This window comes from Natator depressus, chromosome 2 (genome assembly GCF_965152275.1).
Source record: "Natator depressus isolate rNatDep1 chromosome 2, rNatDep2.hap1, whole genome shotgun sequence".
NCBI lineage: Eukaryota > Metazoa > Chordata > Testudines > Cheloniidae > Natator > Natator depressus.
This window is the reverse complement of record NC_134235.1, coordinates 175,781,418-175,805,789: the sequence shown is the minus strand read 5'-3', so window position 1 is coordinate 175,805,789 and position 24,372 is coordinate 175,781,418. Positions and strand designations below refer to the sequence as shown.

The 24,372-nt window shown below is 38.8% G+C and overlaps 1 protein-coding gene across 2 annotated transcripts in view; it reads left to right on the top strand.

Annotated features, from left to right (window-relative positions):
• Positions 1 to 24,372, top strand: part of ANLN (anillin, actin binding protein) — a 41,868-nt gene that overhangs the window by 5,424 nt on the left and 12,072 nt on the right. For both annotated transcript variants that reach the window (XM_074945342.1, XM_074945341.1), the window contains exons 2-20: positions 2,103 to 2,256; positions 2,848 to 3,144; positions 3,601 to 3,941; positions 4,713 to 4,932; positions 6,564 to 6,757; positions 6,899 to 7,006; positions 7,591 to 7,711; positions 8,723 to 8,839; positions 9,369 to 9,604; positions 11,446 to 11,597; positions 12,242 to 12,389; positions 13,686 to 13,821; positions 14,219 to 14,401; positions 17,753 to 17,879; positions 19,491 to 19,539; positions 19,621 to 19,680; positions 22,277 to 22,315; positions 22,667 to 22,688; positions 23,441 to 23,553. In XM_074945342.1, coding sequence (XP_074801443.1) covers positions 2,103 to 2,256; positions 2,848 to 3,144; positions 3,601 to 3,941; positions 4,713 to 4,932; positions 6,564 to 6,757; positions 6,899 to 7,006; positions 7,591 to 7,711; positions 8,723 to 8,839; positions 9,369 to 9,604; positions 11,446 to 11,597; positions 12,242 to 12,389; positions 13,686 to 13,821; positions 14,219 to 14,401; positions 17,753 to 17,879; positions 19,491 to 19,539; positions 19,621 to 19,680; positions 22,277 to 22,315; positions 22,667 to 22,688; positions 23,441 to 23,553 — 2,817 coding nt within the window. The remainder of the gene's footprint in view (positions 1 to 2,102; positions 2,257 to 2,847; positions 3,145 to 3,600; positions 3,942 to 4,712; positions 4,933 to 6,563; positions 6,758 to 6,898; positions 7,007 to 7,590; positions 7,712 to 8,722; positions 8,840 to 9,368; positions 9,605 to 11,445; positions 11,598 to 12,241; positions 12,390 to 13,685; positions 13,822 to 14,218; positions 14,402 to 17,752; positions 17,880 to 19,490; positions 19,540 to 19,620; positions 19,681 to 22,276; positions 22,316 to 22,666; positions 22,689 to 23,440; positions 23,554 to 24,372) is intronic.

Here is a 24,372-nt window from a genome sequence, read left to right as displayed (position 1 = left end):
TCCTTATTCACTTTCTCCACATTATTATTGATTTTTATGAACCTCTATCATATCTTCCCCCCCGTCCCCCCCCTTAATTGTCTCTATTTTCCAGGCTGAAAAATCCCAGTCTTTTTAATCTCTCCTCAGATGAAGGATGTTCCATACAACTAATCACTTTTGTTGTTGAGTTGGGGCGATCAGAACTGTACACAGTATTCAAAGTGTGGGCATATCATGCATTTATATAATGTCATTATGATATTTTCTATCTTATTATCGATCTCTTTCCTAATAGTTCCTAACATTCTGTTAGCTTTTTTTGACTGCCGCTGCACATTGAGCAAATGAAACTTTGTCTAAGACTCTGAAGTCTTTTAGACAGTTAAACTCTTAAATTTATATTTGACTGCCATGCATCAGGGAGGATAATGGGTTACAACAGCTCACAGAATTTAACTACTTTGTGCCATCACCACAACACAGTGCTCAGTGCTGCCTTTTCAAAGTGAATTAGAACTTTGAACTTTGTCTCAAAGTGCTTAATTTAGCTCAAAGGAGTTTGTCACACTTAAAAATTGATTAAATCAAGCAGTACTGTATTCCTTAAGCAATATCTGATACAAATACTTTAATTTTAAATAGTACTTGAAGGCAGAGTAACTCCAAATATCACTTGTTACAACTTCTAAACTTTCATTGAAGTGATTTATAAGTAATGAAGTAGGTCAGTACACCCAAAATGGAATGTGAACTATAAAAATCAGATCAGTTGATCAGAAGACATATCCCATATATTTGGGGACGTAACTGATATATCTTTGTTTAAATCTTTCCTCTTTTAAATGGAATACTTTTGTCAGTATAAAGACAAATTTTGTGGTTTTGTTTTTTTCTGTCTAGACATGGTAGTGCAATCTCTCTCTCTTTTTTTTTTTTTAATGGCATCCTCTGCATCCATGATATCTTCAAAATGCTCTTCTTTCATCTCTCTAATCCCTACATCCCTTTGGCCATGCTCACTTCAGAACCTGTTAATGGTGCACCTCAGTCAGCTAGAAGGGTTGCTGTAGAGCAGAGGTCAGCAACCTTTCAAAAGTGGTGTGCCGAGTCTTCATTTATTCACTCTAATTTAATGTTTCGCATGCCAGTAATACATTTTAACGTTTTTAGAAGGTCTCTTTCTATAAGTCTATAATATAACTAAACTATTGTTGTATATAAAGTAAATAAGGTTTTTTTAAATGTTTAAGAAGCTTCCTTTAATTTTAAATTAAAATGCAGAGACCCGCCCCCAGACCGGTGGCCAGGACCCGGGCAGTGTGAGTGCCACTGAAAATCAGCTTGCGTGCCACAGGTTGCCTACCCCTGCTGTAGAGAATGCACATCTGCAATACAGCTGGCATGTACACCAATTTTGGCAACTTTGTTTAAAAAACAAACAAACTAGTAACCAAATACTTGGCTGTTTTTAGCAATGCTACTGTCACAGTTTAGAAGTCAATTGTCACTAATTCACTGTTAGTCACTGTCACTACTTATGAATTTCTTTATTTAGAAGGATAGTGTAATTAGTAAGCTTGCAACATCTGATAGATGTACGGTCTTTTGTTTCCATAGTGGGAATTTTTTGCATAGGACAGTGGTCCCCAAACTTTTCAGTGTCGTGCCCCTCATGCCCCTGTCCACGTCTCCTCCACACACCTGTCTGTGGATCCTGGGGAGGGGTGGAGATACTGTGGACAGGAGTAAAAGGGCTGGGGCCATAGCTGGGGGTGGGTCTGTGGCCGGAAATGGAGCTGCGGCCAGGGGCTGAGGCTGGGGGCAGTGTCGGGAGCTGTTGCTGTGGCCAGAGCAGAGCAGAGCTGGGAGCATAGTGGGGCTGAGTGGCGCTCTCTCCGCATTCTCTGTGGGGCCCCGCCACACTCCCTGAACGTTCCTCTGTGCCCCCCTGGCGGGCACACCTGACAGTTTGGGGACCTCTGGCGTAGGACGTTAGAAACATGTAACTGAGAACTTACTGTAAAAATTCAGGGTTTCAGTAATTTATACTTTATTAGTAACATGCATTTCCACTAGAATACTGAAGTATGTAACAATCTGTGCCTTTCTAAATATTTTAGAAACTTCTTGAACGAACCCGTGCCAGGCGAGAGAACTTGCAGAAGAAAATGGCTGAGCGACCCACAGCAGGAATGAGGCCCTCGATACAGACAAAGAGAACTAGAGAACCTTTGTCAGAAACTAGTAACCAGTCACCTTTGTCCGGTGAAGAAGGTATCTTGAATAGGCATAGTACAGAATAAGAAACCTCTTAGAAAAATCATATGGATCACTGTTTCTATATGAAAATTCCCATTTATTTCTTTCGACACATACTACTTCGGCTAAAAAAATACTACTTTTTAGCACCAAAGTTTAACCCTCTTCTTTCTAAACTCAGCAGTAAGGGATGCTATTGCCTGCCTTTTTAATTAGGTTCAAAATGTGACTAGCCTCTAAACTGGTGGCAAATGTCTTGCAGATGACTAAGTAACTTTAAATTAGTGCCCACTTAATAGTTTAAACACATCACTGCTATGAAAGTCGCTCGCCTTAGTTAGTAATAGTGAAACACATTGGGGAATGCAGAGTTTAAAGGGACAATCAAGATTTGATGATGGACATAAAGACTGGGCAACTATTCTCTTCTCTCTCCTCCCCCCCCCCCCCCTTTTTTTTTTTAAATGAACTCTTACATAAGACATAGTGGAGGGCTTAAAAATTAAAAAGCTGTTTAGAAAGATGGAGTATGTCAGTACTTTTAATTGCAGGCTGTGAAGATTGTGGCTGATAACTGACTGGTTCAAATACTTTTAACTTTTACAGTGAAACCTAGTACAAAGCCATCCCCATCAAAAAGGCTGTGTTCTGACAGCATGGAGGTTCCCGTTTCTAGTGCCGAGAACAGACAGCCAGTTAATTCAACTTCCATGAAACCTCTTCCTCCTGAGATGAGGGCACAGCCACAAGCAACTGCAAATAACAGCGCTCCCTCAGTTCAGCCTGTTCCACTGCTTGTTGAAAAGGAAGAACAGAACTTGAAATCTGAAGTACCTGTAGCCCTTACAGTCAAAACACGTATGCAGAAACTGGCACAACAGCGACGTTGCTGGGATGATAATGGTATGTCCCACTTCATAGAATTTAAAAATTAAACCATTTTGTCGTGACAGTGGTGTAAGCAAGCACTAGAAAAAAATTTTCTCAGTGACTGTTCCTGACACAGGATTTCTTTACAAAAAAATATAAAAGTCAGGAATTTAATGTTAATACTGTAGGAAAAGAAATGGGTGTCCAAAAAAATGAGAAATCATTGAGACTAGACCTTCTGTACACGCTCTAATAAACCTCATCTGATTTTTACATCATTGTTAAAATTGGTGTAATCAGGTTTTAGAAATTTAACATTTCTTGGGTTCTAGTGAAATAATCTGCCATTGTCTTTGCAAAATAACCTAACTCGTTAACAATTGTAATTGAGTTGCTTAGGAACTCTATTTTTACAAAAGGTTGACTTTTTCTAGTGTCTTATGTTTCAAAAAGTGTGTGTAGCTCTTAACTACCTGTCTTAATTTTCAGATTCATCTGAAAGTTCTCCCCTATCTCCCCTCCTATCAAAAGAACAGGCCGTTTCCCCACCCAAACAGCCATCTCTCACAAGTGATATCCCAGTGGGGAGAAAAGTCCGTTTAGCTAACCTTGCTGCTACAATTGGTTCCTGGGAAAATGATCTAAGTCATCCATCTGCAAAGCAAAACAATACACAAGAACAGCCTGGCACTACTTGTTTATCCAAATTGTCCACTACAAGTGAAGCATCTGCTCGAATCAATAGTGGCAGTGTAAAGCAGGAAGCTGCATCCTGTTCTCAAAGGGCTGTTGAGGTATCTGTAAATAAACCAGCAACCTCTAAGATATCGGTGAGTGATCAAATTTAACAACCTGATGTCTTTTTTTTTTTTTGTGGGATGGATGTTAACCCTTACATGTCTAATCTGAATGTTAGTGACAAATGATCATGACCGTTTTAAAATGAGTAGCCTTAATTATTTCTTGCTTTATTATTTCAATCTTAATACCATTGATCATCTGACACTTAAATGGTATCATAAGCTTCTTCTCTTTTTGTTGTGAAAATTAAGATGGGCCATATGAGCAAGAGAGGGGAGCGATGGCTTCCAAATGTATGTGAATTGCACTTCTTTTTAGCCACCAATGGGGATTTGTAAGAGTGGCACACTCCTTGAGTGTAAATTTGACAGGCAGGAATTATGCGGGTATGGCTTTTAGAAATCAATTGTTCATGTGGTTAATCACGACTCTCAACTGTAAATGTAAACATTTTTATAAAATGCAACTCAGACATCTGAAAGTAGTAGCATCTGTTAAGAAAATTATCCCATTCATGAACTTGCAGTGTTCCACTGAACTTAGAATTAAGGCTAGATGAATATTAAATAATATGTGCAACAGGTGGCAAATTATGGAATCAAATATTGAAAAACTGATATATTTGATCTAAATGCTTTAAAGGCATCATGTAACTTGTTCTGCCTTTTCTGTTGTTCTATTGGGAAATAAGAGCTATGTGCAAAATTTCTTCATCTAGCCTTTTCTGGGTGAGTGAAGAACGTGTGGTCTTCCCATTTAACTAAGATCATATCCATATGGATATTTCTTTTCCTCTTTAGGGATCAAGTTACTTAGGAAAAGCCTCTAGAGTAACCAATCCCAATCCTAAGGAACCTGAGGTACCACAACTATTAAAAAAGAAGCTGTGCAGCCCCCAGAAAACAGAGGAACTTAAGCCAACAGTAAAACCAATCTTATCCCAGCCTGTTCAGTCCAAAGAAGAGCCAATCAAAAGAACACATGTGCAACCTGAACATAAGGATAAGCCTACAACACCAGGTAAGTGACTGTGTTTGTTTTTTAAAGCAATGAGTGATACAGTTGATTTTTAACCCTTACCTTCAGTTTTAAATTTAACTTATTGTAAATGTTTCCAACAAGCTGTACTAATCTTTTTTTTTTCCTGCGGTCCAAAACTACGTTCCAGCTAATGCTGGTCTATACCATGTAATGGTTAGCTGTTCATATCCTGAATTATGGCTTAGAATTTCTTGTAACTTTCTACTAATAGAATTCTAATCAAGCATCCTAGTAGTAATTTAAGAGAACTTCCATAAATATAGCTTCCATATTCTCATCTTTTTCTGAACATAGTTCTCAGTAGAACCATTTTAAACTGTGAGCTAACTTCTTTGTAGATAAAGAAATATTTCAATCCCTTTAAAACCAGGTTTCAAAATTTTGGTGTTTTTTGAGCCCTTTCTGTGGTCTGCTGAAGGAATGCTCTCTCAGGCCTTTAGCAGTTGCCACTCTGGGTAGGGATCAACGTCCCTTTCCCTTCTGACCAGGGGTTTAGGCTTACAGCACTTTTGACCGTTGGGATCATAATGAATTGAATCAGTTCAAGCTGGCCTTTTATTCCCCAAGTTCTTTCTTTGTCTCCTGTGTCTTTTGAGCCAGTCCCTAACCAGTATATCCAAACCACCCCAATGGATGGTACTTTTCTGGAGCTATTAATAGTCCCAGTCACTGCAAGAATTACCCCCACTGTTTCTAGTTCTTGGCGGAGCTGCAGTAACCCTCCATTATGGAGTGGAACATAATCCCTGGCCTGCAACTATACATATTAACTTTATGGCAGTTATACAATACTCTCCAAAGACACTGCATATGGTTGTGATATGTCACACTAGCCAACTTGGTACATTTAAAGTGATTTGCAAATTATTAAATCCTATAGGTTCTTGCTGCATATGGACCAAAGAGGTGTTCGGTTGATATCTTACACGGGAGTTACAGCATGAAACTTTCATCCATTCCTCAGTTTCTAAAGATGTGTATAATGTCTGGATTTTTATGAGAGGTCTTCTAGTGACTCTTAATGATGTGACACTAGAAGATCTGGGAAGACTGCTTCAAAGTAATCAAACAGTCTCAGCTACCTAGCTGATCAGCTTTACAAAGAACTGAGCTGGACTGGCAAACTGAACTTTATTTATTTTTAAGGATAGCTCTGCAGTTTTGCTTCACTAAGTTTTTTCTTTCCAAGACTCACTTAGAGTAGAAGACAAATCTATGCTATTATACCCAACAATGCTATTTTAAAGTAAGGTAAATGCCAAACCGCTTCTCCACCTTGTATTTCTCAGCCATGTTGTACAGACTTGTGAGTGAGATCTGGTTCTGGGGAGAGTAGGTGAGGAAGCAAACCATTTTAACTATCAGCTGATGGACCTTTGTTTGCATTGAGAGACATCTCACGCTCTAAACTTTGATTTGCACTGCTGTAATGTCCATTAGTCTTCTGTTTGGAGCCAGAGCAACAATTACATGCTGAGCATGTTCAAAAGATAGTGGAGTAAGATATGCAAAACATTGAAGGCTTTACAAGAAAGCAACTAATGTGTCTATGGTCTAAAAATTGTTAAAGTGTATAACTCTTACAAAGTTTAAAACCACTGTTTTTGTAGGGGGATCAGGAATCAAACCCTTTCTGGAACGTTTTGGAGATTGCTTTCAAGAGAATAGCACTCAAAGTCCTGCTACAACTACTACTGGATACAGAACACCCATTATTACCCCAAACACAAAGACAATCCAGGAAAGACTTTTCAAACAGAATGAAACATCCTCCACTGCCAGTCTAGCACAACAGCTCAAGCAGGTATGGTTTGCTAAATTTTAATAGCTTACTTATCTTCAGGAATGTTTCTTAATACTCTAACAGTGCCTAGGGATTAAAAAACAACAAATAGCTACAGCCTACAGTATGTTCTTGTATAACATATATTTCTCTTCTGCTTAGGAACGTGAAAAAGAACTTGCTTGTATTCGTGGCCGGTTTGACAAGGGCAGTCTGTGGAGTGCTGAGAGAGGTGAAAATTCAAAAAGCAAACATCCAGAAACTAAAATGGTAATATATGTCGGAGTGTATTTTTGATGTGCCCATCTATAAATTGTCAGGGAACCCAGAACGCATGGATAAGCACGTAAATGTACAATAATCTATATTAATCTTTGCTTGCTACAAAATCTTAACTTTTTTAAAATACTTGAAAGGAACAACTTATAGTGTATCTACTCTTGAGTATATTTATATCTGCCAATATTTTAAAGGAGAATTTCACTTATTTATTACTGAAATTCTAATAGTATCTCAACAGTAGGTTTGCCTCACCTTCAAGGTGCTATTTTGCAATGTTAAAAATTTTGCCATTCTGGATATATAGTGTGTGTGGTGTGTTTGTTTTTTTTTTTTTTTTTTAAATAAAATACTTCTCTCCATGGAATCTGACTTGCTGGGTCATTGCATCTGAGTAGGAGCCTCATAGCTGTAACTTTTATTTTCTAGTCTTTGAAAATAAGACTATTTTTATAAAATTTGTTTTGAATAAGTAATAAGGTTGTGCCTCGAATGTTCAAATATCATTTAGTTTTACAAGCCACAAGTTACAGTACATTCTAAGACTGACTTTAGTGTAATTTTTTCTTATTCAGGAAAGCCAAGCTCAAGCTAGTTCAAAACAGCTCACTAGTTCAGATGCTACTTCGTTTGCAGCAGCAGAAAAGACCGCAGCATCTGAGATATCAGTAAAATCTCTCCCCTTAGAATCTTCAGGTGAGAACAATCCTCCTTGAGTTGATATGATTAATATTGGTGTAAAGGGTTTTTTGTTCATACTTTGTTATGAACGTTTGGGACTCACAGCACTGGTTACAACTGGGCATAGTGTATAGGCATACCACTTCCCCATGTGCTGCCAATGCATCTTGATTCTGACACATAACATCATTGCACTTCCAGTCCTAGGCGTCTTTAACAGACTGTCAACCAGGTAATAGCATTTATGATATAGGCAGATGTGAACTAAAATTGCAAAAACTGACATTAAAATATTAATCTGACTTGTGTATGTAGGGAGTGGAGACAGTATATGTGAGTGCTGTAACTACCCATACTGGAATAATAAAACTGGGGAGCAACCCAATTGAGTGTAAGACTTCCTTCCTGTCTTCAGAGAAGCGTCCCCTTTCCTTCAATGTGATAGGCATCATGAAGCAGCCAAGTGTCTATCACCGTAGGGGAGGAGGAGTAGCAGCAAGAGTGGGCTCCCTGAATCCGGCAGGATCTGGGAGGCTTATAGGACACTCCACCAAATACTTAACAGTCAGGGAATGAGAACCTAGGTGCCCTGCCCCATAGAGGAAAAAGGGATAGAGTTCCCCTTTAACACCCTTGTGCGTAGAGATGCTAGGCTGGCTCTGCATGCCCAAACACAGCTGTTGAGGGCCAGGTGATCTTCTGCCCCAGTTTTTTTTGTAGTGGGGTGGCTCCTGTGTCTGTCTTCGGAGCAGAGTGGCAGTCTGTCAGTACTGTTCCCATCCAAGTGTCTCTCCATTCAGGGAGTTGGGGGAAAGGGTCTTCCCCAGTGTCCCATGATGTTAAAAATATTTCAGATTAAAATTTAAAAACAAAACAAAAAAAACTTATAGTAATATTTTGTGGATTATTCTTTTCTTCCACTTGTAGGTTTATGGACTTTTTAAGAATTAGAAATCAGACACAGTGGATAGTTCTGACCATACCTGCAGAAATTTTACCTTATTCCTTTTTTTTTAAACTTCCCAGACACTTCAAAATGTGAAGAGACTGAAAAACTCAGTCCTCTGAAGACCACGTTGCTAAAGAATCCACTAAAAGTAGTATCTGTCTCAAAGCTTGAGCAACTTACAGAGAAAGAGAATGGTTTGTAACACTTCATTAGCTAGTCCTAAATGAGCTTGTTCACTATTATTTTGTCCAACAAAACATCAATTTCCCGCAAATTAAGTGGGCTTCTAGTTCAGCAAGTGTCTTTTGCTATCAAAGCATATATTTGAGATCAAATTCATATGAACATTACTGGGTTTCTTTAATAATTTTATTGTAATTGGAAAATAGAAATATATTGTGATATTCAGACTTCAAAGGAACACAAGAAGGCTGGTGTGTGAACTTATTGCAATGAAAAAATAACTGGTCCTACAGTGATGAAACACTCATTTAATTTTAAGACTTCAATTCAAAGTTGGGATTTGTTCGCTAAGTGCACCTTTAACTGATTTCAAGTGCCAATACTTTATGAAGTTATAGAAATAAGCCAGCAGAGAACCACTTGGAAATTATTATTGCATCTTCTATTTAATTACTTCCTCCTCTTTTTTAATAAAGATAAGTGCTTTAAATGTACTACAGGATATGCTCATAAGTAATCTTGGGATCTCTGACTTTTCAGATGCAGTATGTGAAATTGAGATGAGTGTGAATGATGAAATGAATAGCTCAAAGGTAATAAATGACATCTTTGATGAAGTTCTTCAAGAGGATGGGCCAGACATAGAAAAACTAAAAAAAGAAATGAGTATGAACCTGGAAGCTGAGAGTGATGATGAGCAGGAAGAGTCACTGAATATTTCATCAATGTCTCTGCTAACTCCGTTAGCAGAGTCTGTTGGTGTTATAAGTCCAGAGGTAAGAACAGATATTAAATACAGGGATCTACAATTTGACTGTACACCAAAAATGTTATTTCATAAATGTTTGTATTATGTATTGTGGTCCCTGAACAAATATGAATAAAATGTGAGACTTTTCTATTAAATCAGTGAAATACTTACATTCTTGTCCTCTACATTCTCTCCAAAATACCTCCAATTTAAGCCACTGTGCCTAAACATTTGTTAAAATAGCATGCAGTCCTGTTTAACCTCTTTTCATAAGAGAAGCATCATATGCCTTGGGCAGTATGACTATCCCCACTTATTCCATGACCTAATCACTACTGCAGAATTTTTTTTCACGGGGTTTGCTTCCTAGTTTTAACACTCCCAAAGCAGCTCTGTGAGATCTCCTCGAAACAAACAGCGTCAGCTTGAAAGTTTAACTCACGTACCTGCTATTCACTGCTGATAGTGTGAAGGCAAGGGGAAAATAGTAGTTATCCTCCTCTTTCCCTCTTTCTATTTTAGCATACTTCACCCATGATAAACTGTGCTCTGTGGCTTGAAAGAGGTGCACACCAGCTTCTTTATTTTTCCTATGACTGTCAGTTAGAAAACTGCAGTTTTCCCTGGTACTTGCCCTTCTGTGGTGGTGTGTGGTTGCAGGGAGGAGAGTCAACTAAATCACTCTGGCAACATTGTAGCAACTGTCTGCAACCCCTCCCCAGTTTAACAGCTGTTGTTTTATTTGTGAAGTGGCTGCATTTCAGTAATATAAAGCTTTCCTTTCACTTCTTAACTTTCATTTCTTCATAACAATCAACTTTCTAGAAATGGAACAGCTGAAAGATTATTCATGTTACTTCTTGTTTTCTAAAGAAATCATAGGGCTTTGCAGGTCAGAGGTGGTGGGGACACAACTATATGTAATCTACTTTTTTTTTTTTTTTTTTTTTTTTCCCCATCTGTACTTCATACTGAACCCTGGACTTCCTCAAACTTTCATCTAGTGAAATCACTGTGTAGTGGTGGAAGAATCATAAGAAACATTTTGGCAAATCTTCCTGCTATGTGATTCTGGGGTTATAGCTTACAAGATAGTTGCAGCTTGGTGTTTGCTTACATAACAAAAATGCTAAAGAAAGATTAAACTCTTATTTTATATAGGGTTTAAAAGTACAACTAGAAAAGGAACATTTTGACTCACCGCTTCCAAGAAGTTATTGTTAAATCACATTACTAGTCAAATACTTGCCTTTCCTTGGAGATGATGTTTCTATCTTGAAGTCTTTACTTAGCCAGAACTCCCATTAATGTCAGTGGGAACACTTGCCGCATAAGGATTGCTGACTCTCTCGTTCTTGGCCAGAATCAGATTCAGTCAGAATCTAGTAAATTTGTTTCTGGTCCTAGATACAGTGCTGTCTCTTGGAATAAAATATAACAGAACTAATTATGCAATAAGATACTTCATCATCTTCCCTTAAGATATTTTAAGGGTTTGTGTTTCCTGCTAGTGGATCTCAACTTAATGTCAAGCTGACAGCATCGTGTTCTTAAAGACTAACTACGTTCAAGTTTCAACCCACCTGTCAAAGTACCTAAAGGGGAAGGCAAGGAACAATCAATTAAACTGTCATTGTATATCCTAAGAGTATTTGCAAAGTACAGTATAAATAGTTCTTCTGACTTTTTTATGGAAATGTAAATATAGGCAAGGGGTTGCTTACTCAAAGGGAATGTCTGGGAAGAGTAAATAAGGGTGGAGAGAGAAGTAGAGGTGGTGGGAGCAGAATAAGCCACATTTAACTGGCCAGTTATTTATGATGCATACCTCCTTCTCTCCCTCCCCCCCGCTGCCCTCCCCCCAAGGTTTTTGTTTCCCCTAATAGGTCAGTTGCTGAAAGCAGCAGTATAAGTGATGAAAGTCCAAAGTCTGGCAAATTCCAAAGGACACGCGTCCCTAGAGCAGAATCTGGAGACAGTATTGGCTCCTTGTCAGAAGATCACAACCTTCTATATAGGTAACAAATTTTCAGAGGCTTTGGCTTAAACATGCAAATCACGTCACTGTGGAAATATTTGGCTTTATTAAACTGGGTACCTCCTGGGGAGGGGAAAGACAAGCTTGAAAAAGCTTCAGTCTTTTGGCCCCCAACAACAGACTATTTCAGTGGTGTAGCTGTGACAGGTCTTCATCAAGAATTTCTCTCACTTTCATAGAGTTTAAGGCTAATAGTGTAGGCCATTTAAATTCACCCAGATACATCTGTTAAGACTCTAGTTAGACCAAAACATTTCAGTCCTCAGGGAAATTAAACTGTGTGCCAAAGGTAGAGAACAGGGGAAAACCAGATGCCACCAATGCCAGAGGCCCCTGCAATGGCAGTGAACTGATAAGGTGAAATGCCCAGATGATCCCAGCTGGCAATTAAGCCTTCACCAAAGGCTTCTTCTCTACATCTTTATTTAAAAAAAAAAAAAGTCATCTTTATATTGCCACAACCTTAATCTGGACAGGAGGTTGCAATAAAATTGCTCCCATCTAAATGTGTTGACTTGGGCATTCTTCAGAATGTGTGGGCCAAAGCATCAATGCTTTAATGTAAAAAGCTGTGCTGGACCCTAAAATGTTAAATGTATCTAACACTTGATTTCTTTTAAAAAGCATTGATGCTTATCGATCTCAAAGATTTAAAGAAACAGATCGTCCTTCAATAAAGCAAGTGATTGTTCGCAAAGAAGATGTTGCTTCAAAACTAGAAGTAAAAAGGAATGGAACTTCTAATCAAGTTAATATTAAACAGAAAATGCAGGTATGTGTAACTTTAAAAAAAAAACCAAAAAAAAACACCTAGTCTCCCATTTACTGCTTTCTTGTGGGGTTTTTTTGTTTTTGTTATGTATGTGCCACAGACAATAAATGTTGCGTAGACTGGCAAAATTAAGGTATTTTGTCCAAATTTAGGACACTTTTTTTTTATATTAGACAGGACAAATGTAGCATCATTTGATATGTGCTAAGTACTTCTGGTTCTGTATAAATTTTAATGGAAGCTGTTGTGTGAGGCCATTACCTGTGAGCCAATAGTCTGGAGCAGGGGTGGGCAAACTTTTTGGCCCGAGGGCCACATCGGGGTTGTGAAACTGTATGGCGGGCCGGGTAGGGAAGGCTGTGCCTCCCCAAACAGCCTGGGCCCCGCCTCCTTCCACTTCCCGCCCCCTGACTGCCCCCCTCAGAACCCATCCAACCCCCCCCCCCCCGGCTCCTTGTCCCCTGACCGCCCCCTCCTGAGACCGACAGCCCCGTCCCCTGACCGCCCTCCCTGCCCACTGACAGCCAGCCCCCACCCCCCGGACTCCTACGCCTATCCAACCCCACCCCCGGTCCCCTGACTGCCCCGCCAAACCTCCTCCTGCTCCTTATCCAACCTCCCCACCCCCTTACCATGCTGCTCAGAGCAGCAAGAGTTCGCAGCCCTGCCGCCTGGCTGAAGCCAGCCATGCCACTGTGCTGCCTGGCAGGAGCGGCAGGTCAGAGCGCAGGCGGTGCAGTGAGCTGAGGCTGCGGGCTAGCCACCCCAGCCGGGAACTCAAGGGCCGGGCAGGATGGTCCCATGGGCCGTAATTTGCTCACCTTTGGTCTGGAGAGAACATCTCTTTTATTGGGCACTCTTGCTTGTTCTCACTAATCTACAATACTACCATTTCCAGGTTTATGTGGGAATTGTAACTGTAGCTTTAATCAGGCTGTGTTCTGACCTTACTCCCTTGCCTACAAATCCATCTGTATCTCTCTCTACCATGTATCTCCTAACTTTTCGTGAGCAGCCCTATTGAAGGTGGTAACTCCTTCTAGAACATTCCCCACTTGTTGCCTTGTCACATCTGTACTGTTGTCAGCAACGGTGGAAGGGAAGAGAAACCCTTGAGAGTAAAACTTCATACTGTAAGATTTATAGTTTGTCTAGCTACGTTTCTGCAGATTGGAGGAAACCATTTAAAGAAAATGCTGTTCTGAAGGCTTTCCTCTTGGATACTAGCTCAGAGTAAAATTCTTTTGTAATTTCGTGTGTGTGTGTTTTTTTTTTTTTTAATTATGGGACTGTTAGGAGCTGAATAATGAGATCAGTTTGCAGCAGACTGTGATTCATCAGGCCAGCCAAGCTCTGAACTGCTGTATTGATGAGGAACATGGAAAGGGGTCACAGGAAGAAGCTGAAGCAGAGAGACTTCTCCTTCTTGCAAGTATGTCTTAAAGAATGGCTAAAATTCAGACTCATCCTTTAAATTACAGAACAATTTCGGAATGGTTGAAGTTTTCAAGTTAACAGGCCCAGGAAAATCCAGTTCAGATGGCAGTCTGTTGTTCTCTAGTTATTAGGGATTAGTTATAATCCCTCTTCTGAAAGGAAGAAGTGATTAGGTGGGTAAAGGTCACTTGCCCCTCCATTCCCCCACACCCTTCTGTCAGTCCACTATACTTTCTTGCACAATTTCCTCTTGCATATTGGCACTCTGTCCTCAGAAACACTTCATAATGGTACACTTACCCAATAAAGGAATTGATAGCAAATGGTACTTGGCTACACCCTCTCTCCACTTTTTTTTCCCTTGTTCCAATTTAAATAATCTCTCTTTACAGCTGAAAAGAGAAAAGCTTTGCTTGAAGAGGTCAACAAATTGAAGAATGAAGGACCTCAGGGCAAAAAAAATAAAGCTGCTTCTACGCCCCGTGAATTTGCTCCGTCCAGGGGATCTGTTACTCTTTCAGAAATGCGACTACCTCTGAAAGCAGACTTTGTTTGCAGTACAGTTCAGAAACCAGGTAAGGTGCTTAGGTGTAACTTAGAAAATATATTTAGTCTGCTTTGCTTGCATTTTAATCATTGATTGTTGGTGTTTCCCACAAATGCCATGGTATTTGAAAAGGAGATTGTAGTGACTGTAATACGAACCTGGTTTTAGCTAAAACTTTATTCTAAGTTCTCTTAACAGCACCTGTCATAGTATCTGAGCACCTCCCAGGAAACAGCCTGACTGCCTTGAAGTAGGGAGGAAAAAATGAGACCTCTGGCCTATTTTGGATATTGTAGTTCTCATTGCATCACCTTTTCTCACCAATTTTTTAAAAGCTAACGTAAGTGACTTAAAAAACCTAAAATAAATGTCTCATGGATGCTCATCCATGGGGATGTCTACACTGCATAGTAAACCCAAGTCTGTGGGACTCATGCCTGTGGATTGTTCTTTCCAAGCTTTCTCTTGAGGGTCCATGCTGTGTTGCTACATGAGCCTCATATGCATGCTTACACATCCATACTGTGCTGTGCAGACATGATTCAAGACACTGATTCTGGGGATGTATCCCAGGATTCTTACAACCATAGTTATCTGTAATTGCTCTAGGGCTTGGTACATGGTGTTTTGTGGGAGAAGTTGTCTGTCCATCCCACAGAACTTGACTGGAAGTGCTCTTAGCCCACCAACACATCCAACTGAGCCATTTTTGTGTCTGCGCAATCACTGTAACTGGGTTCAGCAACATGGATTCAGCACTGATGGAAGAACTTCTCCTGCTTGCATTTTCACTACTATTTCAGCATCAGGTAGAGGATTTGTGAGATGCTAGTGGACATTTCAGAAGTGGTATTTGTCCTATTGTAGGCACTTCTCTGATGGGGGATAAAGACTCTGAAATAAGGGGCTTTGGAAGCATAAGATTTGCTCTAGCTGCGCTACGTGTGTCACTGCTGAGTCATCTTAAGACCACAACTCTCCTTTTTGTCTTCCTGGGGTTGTGGCAGAAATATTCCTGCGATCAGGGAACAAAAATTCCCAGACCCTCTATAATAAAAGCAGGGATTTAGTATTAAGGAAATGCTATAACACTGATTTCTCACAGGAATAAAGAGGCAATATTATTGAATACCCAGCTGCCTAGTCTTTGGATGGATTGCTTTCATAGTGTGGTTTCTCAGAGAATAATTTTTGTTCTGAGATGCGGTAATGCCTGGAAATGATTCATAGGGGAAGAAAATCCTGAATGAAACCTGTTGTCAAGCCCTTTACAATAGGTAGAAGTTGCAGATTTAGGTGATCCACTAGCAGTTGGTAAAAATGTGTGGCAAAAAACCCCTGTCATCAACCTTGAATTTCAGAAAACCTTGATTCTCTTTAGCTGGCTGCCTGCACTGTATTCTTCCAGTAAGGTGCGAATAATATCGTAAAATAAGCCTATTTGGGCCCTGATCATGCAAATTAATTTGACTGCCTATGTGGAATAATTAGCTCCTTAATTAGTATAAATTGATGCATCCAGAACTAGTATAGTGAAAATCCTCTGAACTTCAAGCTGTTCTTATCAATAGACCAAGGAAATGTAAAAGTAAGCTTCCTCCTTTTGATACGGTACCTCATAACTCACTAAAAATGTTCAAGAAATTCTGACTTCCTCTAAGTCCTGGTGTTCGGAAAAAAAGATCTGATCCTGTAGTTTTCCCTGATGTTTTGAAGGGAAACCTTGGATTTTAGTTCTCTACTTTCTGTGCTGTTTAAACTTGCTGTATGAATTTCTGGACTAATAGCTAATATTAGCCTTGTATCAATGTGGATGTTGAGTTATGAGGTTTTTGTTTTAAATTTGCTCAGTGCATGTTTAACCTAGGGTTGCTGAGGAACAGGAATAGTTACGTTTCAAATTAAATACTCTTTCTGAAAAGTAGTCCTCTGTCTGCTTGGTGTGTCTAAATCAAATGAGTTGAGAAGAGTTAAGTTAAGATCTGAATTTGTTAAACATGGATCTGAAGGGGCAATATTTCATCTAGCCAAGCTAACTAAAATTGTATCTGCTTAATAACTTTTTGAAGGTTTTTGCGGCAAACACTTGAAAAATTCCTGTGCCCCGTGGTGGTTAAATCTGACCATTTACAAGCTTGCATTAACCAGCCCGCTTTATCCAATGTCAGTGATTTATGTAATACCACCAGAAACTTCAGTGGTTTCTAATGTGTTAACTGCTTTTTGCAGCACTAAATTGTGAGGACAAGATTTGGTTTAGTAACTCTTATTGACTGCATGCGATAGCTGTATATCTTTAAACAGCCTGTTTTTACATATCACGAATCAAAAAATCTAAAATGTGAATTCTGTTAATGTTCTCCAATGTGAATCTTGGCAGCGGGGATGCACACGTATCTGATGTGTGATACTTGCTTTCTATCCCCATGTGTTACAAACATGCTGCTGTATTTTGTTCCCTTTTTTAGCGATTCTGACAACGGTGTTATATAAATTGGCCAAAACCATTTTTCATTTTGCATCTCATTTGCAGTCAGGTCGCTGTGTATTCCACAAATGTGGAATTTGCCATATTTGTGCTTCAAAATCTCAGCTTTCATTTTTTTGGTGGAAGTGTTCTGCTTTTATTGTTGAAGAGAACCTCAAATGTGAACAGTGTAAGCCATTGTCTGTCTGAGTCTAAGTTCCTGAACCAATGCCTGAGAGAACTGTTCCAGTCATCTCATTTTGGGTCCCATGGACTCTAAGCAGCTGTGGAGCTTGGTGTTTTTCTAAGATGCCACAGAACTCAGCACTTTTGCTGTAGTTTTTGTTTGCAGCCAGATACCCAGGATTCTTGTTTTGCTTCCTTGCCCTGCTCAGATATGCCTGCAGCTGCCTCTTACTCTGTATCTTTCCCTGCAAGGGGGAATTAACGAGATGACAGTATATACTCCTTCATTGTTCTACAGATGTAGGCAGGAAGGAGAGGGTTAATGAGCCAGAGAGCATAGGAAGCTGGTATGCAGACTGGGTAGTCAGGCTGTTAAGAGAACAGAGCAGCAGCAGAGGCCTGTAGAGCTAAGATGAGGAACTGCTGAATTTTGACTACAAGCTCCCCTCCATTCTCTGGCATGTAATGGGTCCGGGTAAGACCTAGATGAACTACCCAGACCACATCTTAACTGATGAAGCCTGGAGAGCTGGACTGCCTGAACGTAGTGAAGAAGAATTAATCGCAATTTAATTCATCAAGTATTTTTGACTGAAATATCTATGGAAGGTGGGGATGAAGGGTATTTTCATGGCCATGCAATAAGCTAACTTTGTAGAATTTGGGGTCCTTGTTCCATGGGGTGCACTGACCCTACTTAAGTGATCATCTCAAATCTGTCCACAGAAGCAGCAAACTACTACTACATAATATTGTTGAGATCGGGAGCAGAAAACATGGTAGCAACTCCTGTAGCAAGCACCGCAAATTCCCTAAATGGAGATGCTCTTACTTTTACTACAACGTTTACTCTGTAAGTACCAAAAAAACAGTTTCAGAACTCAACTAGCTGGCTTTTGAAGAAAAGCGTACCTGAGAATCTTGTCTAAACTAATTTAAAATGTTAACCTTTCTGTAAGGGTATTATATTCTACAAACATTCACAGGTCTTGTGGCATGAGTATTTTCTTCTAGAAATATTTGGAACAAACATTTTTTCCATAAAGAACAATTTAATGAATGGATTGTTTTTCTCCCGTCATCTTTTGGATACCTGCAATGGCTGATTAGTCACTATCTCTGAGAGAGTTTTCTGCTGGTTGTAATGACTGACATTCTACTAGGCCACTTTTGGTTTTTGTTGTCTCTGACGACAACACTGTTTTGGACTAAAATTTAACTACGTACCTGTCAAATGTTAAAGGAATAGCTGGCTTAAAGGTATTCTTTACAATAATGTGAGTTTAGTTGGATGATTTAAGATGGGATATATGCTATTTTAAACAATAGACTTGGAATGATAAAAATTTTTGTGGTAATTGTCATCTTCCCTATTCATGCACAAACAAAAATGCTGCTTGAGAACTTATTAATTTGATTTAAGCATATTTATTTTGTGTATATTATTTTGACATGTGATGTTGATGATTTGTTTTAATTGTTATATAGCTTTGACTTTTTGAATCTCAACGTCTGTCATTAAATTGTCCGATCTCTTCCCCACGCATAATTTCCTTGAATTGAAAATTGACTGAAAAAAATGCTTAAACATCAATATCCTTCTAAATTCTGCCAACCCTATTAAAAGTGAATATAATATAAAATTTTAAACCTTGAAAAGTGAGGAGCCATGCAAGGCACTGAAACCTATTTTGAGGTGATGGTAAAGGTAACTATTCTGAAAGGTAGTAGTCTATGTAACTTTTGGTCTGGAGAGATGAATCTGCATTCTGGACATACTCTTGTCCTGCTGTAGGCAGGACACTGTTCGGAGGGAGTGTTTACAACCTAATGTAGTACACACATTACATAAAACCCCTTATCTTATGAACTAATTGAGGATTGAGAGTTCATAAAATTGAACATCTCAAAATAACAGAAGGTGTGGTGCATAAATTGCAGCACAGTGCATTGCATCACTTTCTTGTACTTCAAACCACTGCAAAGAGATTTCCAGTGCACCGAAGGCTTCAGAATGTGAAGGAATATCAAGTTGTTCTTTAACATCACTTAGTCTTTTTTCCATTTGGGGGGAAAATGATCATATAATCGAGGTTCTATCGTATTTCACTTTCTTTTGCTTGTGACATCTGGAATCTATCTCAAGATGGCAGTGTATTAGTCTCAAATATTCTAACGTTTCATGTGCTGGAACGCTTTGTTTGTTGAAAACAGGTTTGTAGTAGAGATGGAAAAGACTTGACAGACCACCATGCGTGCCTGGAAGAGCCGTGCTATGGTGTACTGATAAAGAATATCTGCTATTACATTTTATCTTAGATTCACACCAACACTTTTGACTACTGTAGATGTTGCTTTCAGAATAACTAGTTACCCGCTTCTGTTTTGAGGGGATAACTAACTTTTTAAAAACACTACTGGCATTATTAATGCTTTTAACTATAGTCTGCTCTCTTTATTTTAGGCAAGATGTGTCCAATGACTTTGAAATAAATGTTGAAGTTTACCATTTGGTATGTACTTGTCTTTTTATTAAAAGGCCACTTGGGGGAGCCAGGCACTCTCCATTTCTCAAATGCTTTCTTGTCTTACAGGTACAGAGGAAAGAAGGCACAGGCACTACTGATAAGAGGAAAAAGGCAAATAAGTCAAAGGTAAACACAAGAACTGACACACTAATTCAATAAGAAAGGTACACTAGAAGCAATATAAAGCAAGGAGAGAAGAACTGAGCTACAGTCTATTTTTAATATTGAAAATATTGAAAGCGGATGCAATTTCCTCTTACTGATTTGGTTACTGGAAAGTTTTCTTCGTTCACAAAAAATCTATATACTTTACCTTTCATCACTTTACCTTTTCTTTTGATCAGTCTGTTTAATGTACTATCTCTCTAAATGTCTTTTTATATTTGAAGTCCTTCAACTGAGTAGAATTGAGACTTGGCCATCTTCACGTGGCACTTAACTACGTCAGGTCTGAAAGTTCGTTGTTTTTCTCTTCTAGCAGTTTTGCAAAGTGGCACGCTTTCCAAGCTTTCATCTAGTACAAGACACTTTTGCCTCTTTGGTAATGATTCTTAGTGTGCTCGTTCCCTTCTCTACTGCCTCACGCTCCCAAACATGTAAACTGTGTGCCAGTGCCCTGTACTGCAGCCGGATGGTAAACGCCCTGCAAATCTGCAGATATCTGCTTTACATCCGCAGATATCTGCATCCGTGGACCATTTTTGTGGATTGTGGATAGATATGGATCTAAATTTTGTATCTGCACAAGGCTCTACAGATTGGTCAATGGAAATGTATTAAGCACCTAAAATTAGAAAAAGAATGTTGCCAATGTAGTCATTGGGATAAAGTAAGCCAATGCTATTTTAACAAGATTATCATTTTTTAAAGCAAATTGAAGCTAGTATAGAGTGCAAGCACTAATTACAGGTCTATGCACAGGACTATGACAAGCTACAGTATTTAATAAGAATGAGTTAATTTCCCTATTCTTTCAGTAAGTAGGGACACAAATTTTGGCCACTCCTGAAAGCTTATGAGTTTGTTTTTGTTTATGGGTTTTTTGTTTAAATTTAAAATATTTGCTCTTTTCATATTTAGTAAAATACATACTTCTGTGAGTTAACCTTTTGGTATTTTGAAAATGTGTGTTTTGGGGAAAGGGCAGCAGTATATCACTACTATAATGGAATAAAGATTGAAACCTTAACTGTGGTGTTTTTCTATGACTAAACATTGGCAAAGATTACTATAGATTTTTCCAGGACAAATGAAACTGGACTTTGTGTGGCTTTAAAAAAAAAAAAAAAGTTAACTATTTTTTGGGCAGGGGAGCAGGGGACTTTGAATGCTCTAATTTAAAACAAAGAACCAAAAGTTTGTCTCTTCCCCCATCATCCCCGCCTGCCTATGTAAATTAGGCTCCTACAGGACATAGAAGACTTGCTTGGGCTTAGCTCCTGCAAATGTTGGCCTTTGGATTTCCTTTTCCGTCAACCTTCCACTTCTTTTCCCATATAAAGATGATCTTGAGACCTCTTGTGTGCACTCTTCTCTCCCGCCCCCAACCTACGCTGTGGTAATCTTCAACTGTACAGATCCAGGGTTGGAGGTGTGAAGTACATCCATTCAAAGTACCCAGTAGTGATGCAACTGGTTAGCTCTCACTTCTGCTGAGGAAATTGGTTGCAGCTGGGAGAGGACAAATGGTCATCACAGAACCAAGATCTTACTTTTTAAGATTAGTTTTTGCTCATTGAAGGATTTTCATTGTGTTCATAACTGACTGATTAAAAACATTTTGAGTGTCTTGCCACTTGCCACAGACATCTTGAGCGGAAGGGACTGTCTGATTCTCTCTCCCTTGTCCAGCTGATGCAAGCCTGAGAATCTGAGATCCTGGGTCCACCTCCCTCCTATGTGCTGTAGTTTCTGGGGTGCTTCAAAGTTTGCCAGGAACCAGCCTTCTTAGAAGCACTGCATTGATTTGTTAGCTGGAACTGCAGTTTTTCTGTTGTCTAGGGAAGGGAGAACCAGGACCATTCAGTAGGTACTTTTCAGAGCTCAATGAAAGTTTGCAGGGGTCAAGTCATCTAGAAAACTTTCTCCGTTCCAGCCCCCTGGCAATCGGTCTACTGTATCTGCTTTTGATGACAAATTATCTCTTGTGTATCTTTTCCCATCAGTTGCAAGGATGGACTAGTCTTGTTCTTAATTATTGTTCATGTATTTTTCTCTTAAACTAAACAAAGCTCCAAGTAATATATTTATGTTCATTTGATAAGTTATAACTTGACACTTGTCAATACACAAGAACACAAACATTAGGCACTCATTTACTTACAATATATGCATTATTTGATTCTCATTTCAATTAACTGCTAAACTTACTAGAGTAACAGATGCAAGTTGAGCTGCTAAATGCACCAAAGATTTGCATGTGAATAGAAGGCTTGGATATTCGTTTTAAAACACCTGCTGTCCAGACCCAATTAATGTAAATGTATGTCTTCTGCCTCTTGATCTGTGTATTTTATTACATGCATCAGTGGAATTATTCAATCTTGGGTATAGGAAAACAAACCTGGCTGACTCAGGACAAGAGTTAATCACCGGTCAGAATTGCTTTAGACCATAAAACTTGAATGGCATTTTTATCATACGTATTAAAACTATACTTGGTTTTAACTACAATGTGCAATCTGAAATGTACTTGGCTTTCATGCTGTCTTGTTTTTCATAGGTTATTACTCCAAAGAGATTATTGACATCTATTACTACTGTAAGTACTAGTGTAATACTCTAATGACTTCTGGAAATTAAATTGCCTTTTCTAAAGGCCATGTTCACACTTGCTGAACAACATTGTTTCCCTACTTCAGACAGCTTGTATCTTCTTTCACTTGAAACTCGAAACTATCTATCAAGCCTTTTCAGCACATAACCATGTGCTAGTGAGCATTCTAAATACATTAAAAAGGATAAAATTAGTACATATGCTTTATTTTTAAGAGATCTAGAATTTCAAGTGCAGTGTTTGACTTAAGACTGGTCTTAATTTATACAAAGCAAGCTTCTAAAATCCGTTGATTTCTCTATTTTCTTTCCTTAATGAATCTTTCTGTCTTTCCAGAAAAGCACGCTTCTTACACCAGGTAAGCAAAACCTAACCTTTTTGTACCAAAGGCAATATCTATAATGCGGGGTAGCGAAAGCAATAATAATCTCTCAACAGGATTGTTTTGTACTTAATCCCAAGCTAAATTCTCAGTTGGTGTGAGTCATGAAGCTCTGTTAGTTTACGCCAGCTGAGAATCTGGCCCCAGGTTTACATGTAAATTATTGCTGTGAGTAGCTGAATTTTACTGTACAACTCCAAAATTAACATCTAGCATCAAATATTTATAGCATCCATTTTTTACCTGGAAAAGTGTGTTTTAAGTAAACCAACACTTGGTGGTTATTCTATTTTTAATCCATATATTGGCTCTGTTGCTTTCAACAGATGCAATATCGCATAACATAATTTTGTAACAGTCTTGTTTGTTGGAGACTAACTCTGAGAACCAATGATAAGAATGGATTTCAAAGTATCATCAATGTGCATTTCATTGGCACTTCTCACATGTCTCTAGTCCTAACTTTGAGGAAATAATCTCTGCTGTATGGCTTCTGCCCAACTCTGCATAAATGCCCCGTGTCTCTGCCTTTTGCAGGGATGAGGCACAGCCCATTCATGCAGAATCAGGGGAGAAGTTGCTAGCAGAAAAATCATCCTTCCCTTTCCATTCTTTCCATCTCTTACTTAATATTGTAGTGTATGAGCCCAGCAACACCTCATAATTTTGCATGTGTTATGTTGTCTTAACCTTTTTCTTTTTATTATTATTTTTTTAACTCATCACAGTCATGGCCAGTCCAGGTGGCCCCAATGCTGTGCGCACTAGTAACTTTGTACTTGTTGGATCTCACAAGATTGCACTGCCTTCAATAGGGAACTCCAAATTTACTTTGGACAAGGTAATGGAACCTATTTTTCACTACTACTTCAAATATATCCGCGTGCTACTGTGAAAGAATGGAATTTTGCCTGGCCTTGTGTTTCTAGGCAATATTGCTCCTTAAAAATAAAATCATTTAAAAATCTTCAGACAATACCACAGGTAGTTTTTAGAGGACTGAAGTACAGGTTTGCAATACAAAAAAATCTAATATTTGGCACTGAGAACCACTGTTACTAGGGCTAAATGTAAGATACAATAGCATATGGCCACCAATGCATTGGTATCCATTCTAGATCAGCGAAATTTATCAGAAGTAAGCTCATTCATGCAGGTCTTTAAGAATGGTCTATAAACAGCCAGTTCTAAAAATATGCTATAACCTGAGAAATAAACCACTTAACTGTTCGATTATTGTCAGAAGATACATTATCTGAATTCCTCTGCACTGAACTTCATTTGGAGTTGACTTAAACAAAAAAAACCACAACAACATTCTTGCCATGTAACTGATACTCCTGACTATATCTATCTTATGCAGATTGAATTCAGGTACTAATTAAAACTTTTGTTAGCCTCCATGTTCTTCATGATGATGGATTTTTAAAAAATGGAGAGCTGTTTTCTGTAGAGCTTGTCTTGTGTAAATATGCCTTTGTCACAGTTGCATTCCACATAAGTGAGTGACTCTAGAATCTGTAAACACTAACTGCATAACAAAGAGAAAAAACCAGACCCTTTACAATGTAAATACCTGTTAAACAATTTTATTACTATATGCCAAGAGCAGGTCTAGTCTGTTACTTTTTTATATTTGTGCAAGTTAACTCTTGTTACT